At 32.7% G+C, this 1,173-nt stretch overlaps 1 protein-coding gene across 1 annotated transcript in view; it reads right to left on the bottom strand.

Annotated features, from left to right (window-relative positions):
- Positions 1 to 1,173, bottom strand: part of DNA2 (DNA replication helicase/nuclease 2) — a 42,672-nt gene that overhangs the window by 20,798 nt on the left and 20,701 nt on the right. The window contains exon 8 of the mRNA XM_012801305.2: positions 319 to 481. Coding sequence (XP_012656759.1) covers positions 319 to 481 — 163 coding nt within the window. The remainder of the gene's footprint in view (positions 1 to 318; positions 482 to 1,173) is intronic.

Genomic DNA, 1,173 nt, shown 5'->3' with positions numbered 1-1,173 from the left:
ATATATATATATACATATATAAACCATCTTGGGTGGCGCCTGTGGCTTAAAGGAGTAAGGCACTGGCCCCATATACTGGAGGTGGCAGGTTCAAACCCAGCCCCAACCAAAAAAATAGAAAATAAAAATAAAAATAAAAATAATATATATAAACCATCTTTAATCTTCTCTTCCCTTCATTTTACAAACACAATACACAAAGGAAAATATAACAGAAAGAAATAATCAATACCAGACCAGATGTAACATTTAACCAAAGTAAAATCGTATTGATTTTGTACTCAGCTTGAAATAATGCTTTTAGAAGACAGTATTTACCTGCTATAAAGAGCACAGTTACCCATTTGTGAACAATATTTACACGTTTTTTCTTCCTCGATTATTTGTGGCAAAGACGCAAGCTGTGTTTTCTGTCCAGAAACAGATTTACTAATACGGTGAAACGAAAAGAATGCCATTTGGTTTCTTAGCTTTAATAATTCTATGAAAAATAAAAGAGTTTATCTTTTTAAGAATTAAATGAAATTTATCACATATCTTTTTTATTATATAAGTAAAACTTTCAAAGTTAGAAAAACATTTTAAAAAGTAGAGAGCAGGTTGGGCGACATGGCTCACACCTGTAATCCTAGTAGTACTCTGGGAGGCTGAGGCAGGTGGATTGCTTGAGCTCACGGGTTCAAGACCTGCTTGAACAAAAGCAAGACTCTGTCCTTACTTAAAACAGAAAAACCGAGGCAAGAGAATCGCTTGAAACCAGGAGTTTGAGGATGCTGTAAGTTATGACGCCCCGGAACTCTACCAAGGGGGACAAAGTAAGACTGTCTCAAAAAAAAAATTAGAGAACATACATATTTCCCACTATATTAAAATAACTACTGATAATGTTTTGATGTATTTCCTTTAAGTTTTTGTTCCCTTGAAGAGTTATTTTTTTTTTAATTTCAGATTAACATTAAGGTACATATGATCAGGTTTCATTGTTTGCAATTATAAAGTCGAGTCTAAGCTGGAGTTGTGTCCCTTGATAATTTCTTTAAACTACATATCTAATAACTAGTAAGGACCACAAAGTTGGTGTTTTATTGGCTAAATGCTGAGGATAAATAGAACTAACAAGAATCGTGCTACTAAAAGATAGGTAATTCAAAATAAATCCTTTTTTTTTTTTTT

This window comes from Otolemur garnettii, unplaced genomic scaffold (genome assembly GCF_000181295.1).
Source record: "Otolemur garnettii isolate 467f Iridium unplaced genomic scaffold, OtoGar3 scaffold00008, whole genome shotgun sequence".
In the NCBI taxonomy this organism is placed as follows: domain Eukaryota; kingdom Metazoa; phylum Chordata; class Mammalia; order Primates; family Galagidae; genus Otolemur; species Otolemur garnettii.
Note: the sequence above shows the minus strand (reverse complement) of the source record. Positions and strands in the feature narration are given on the sequence as shown.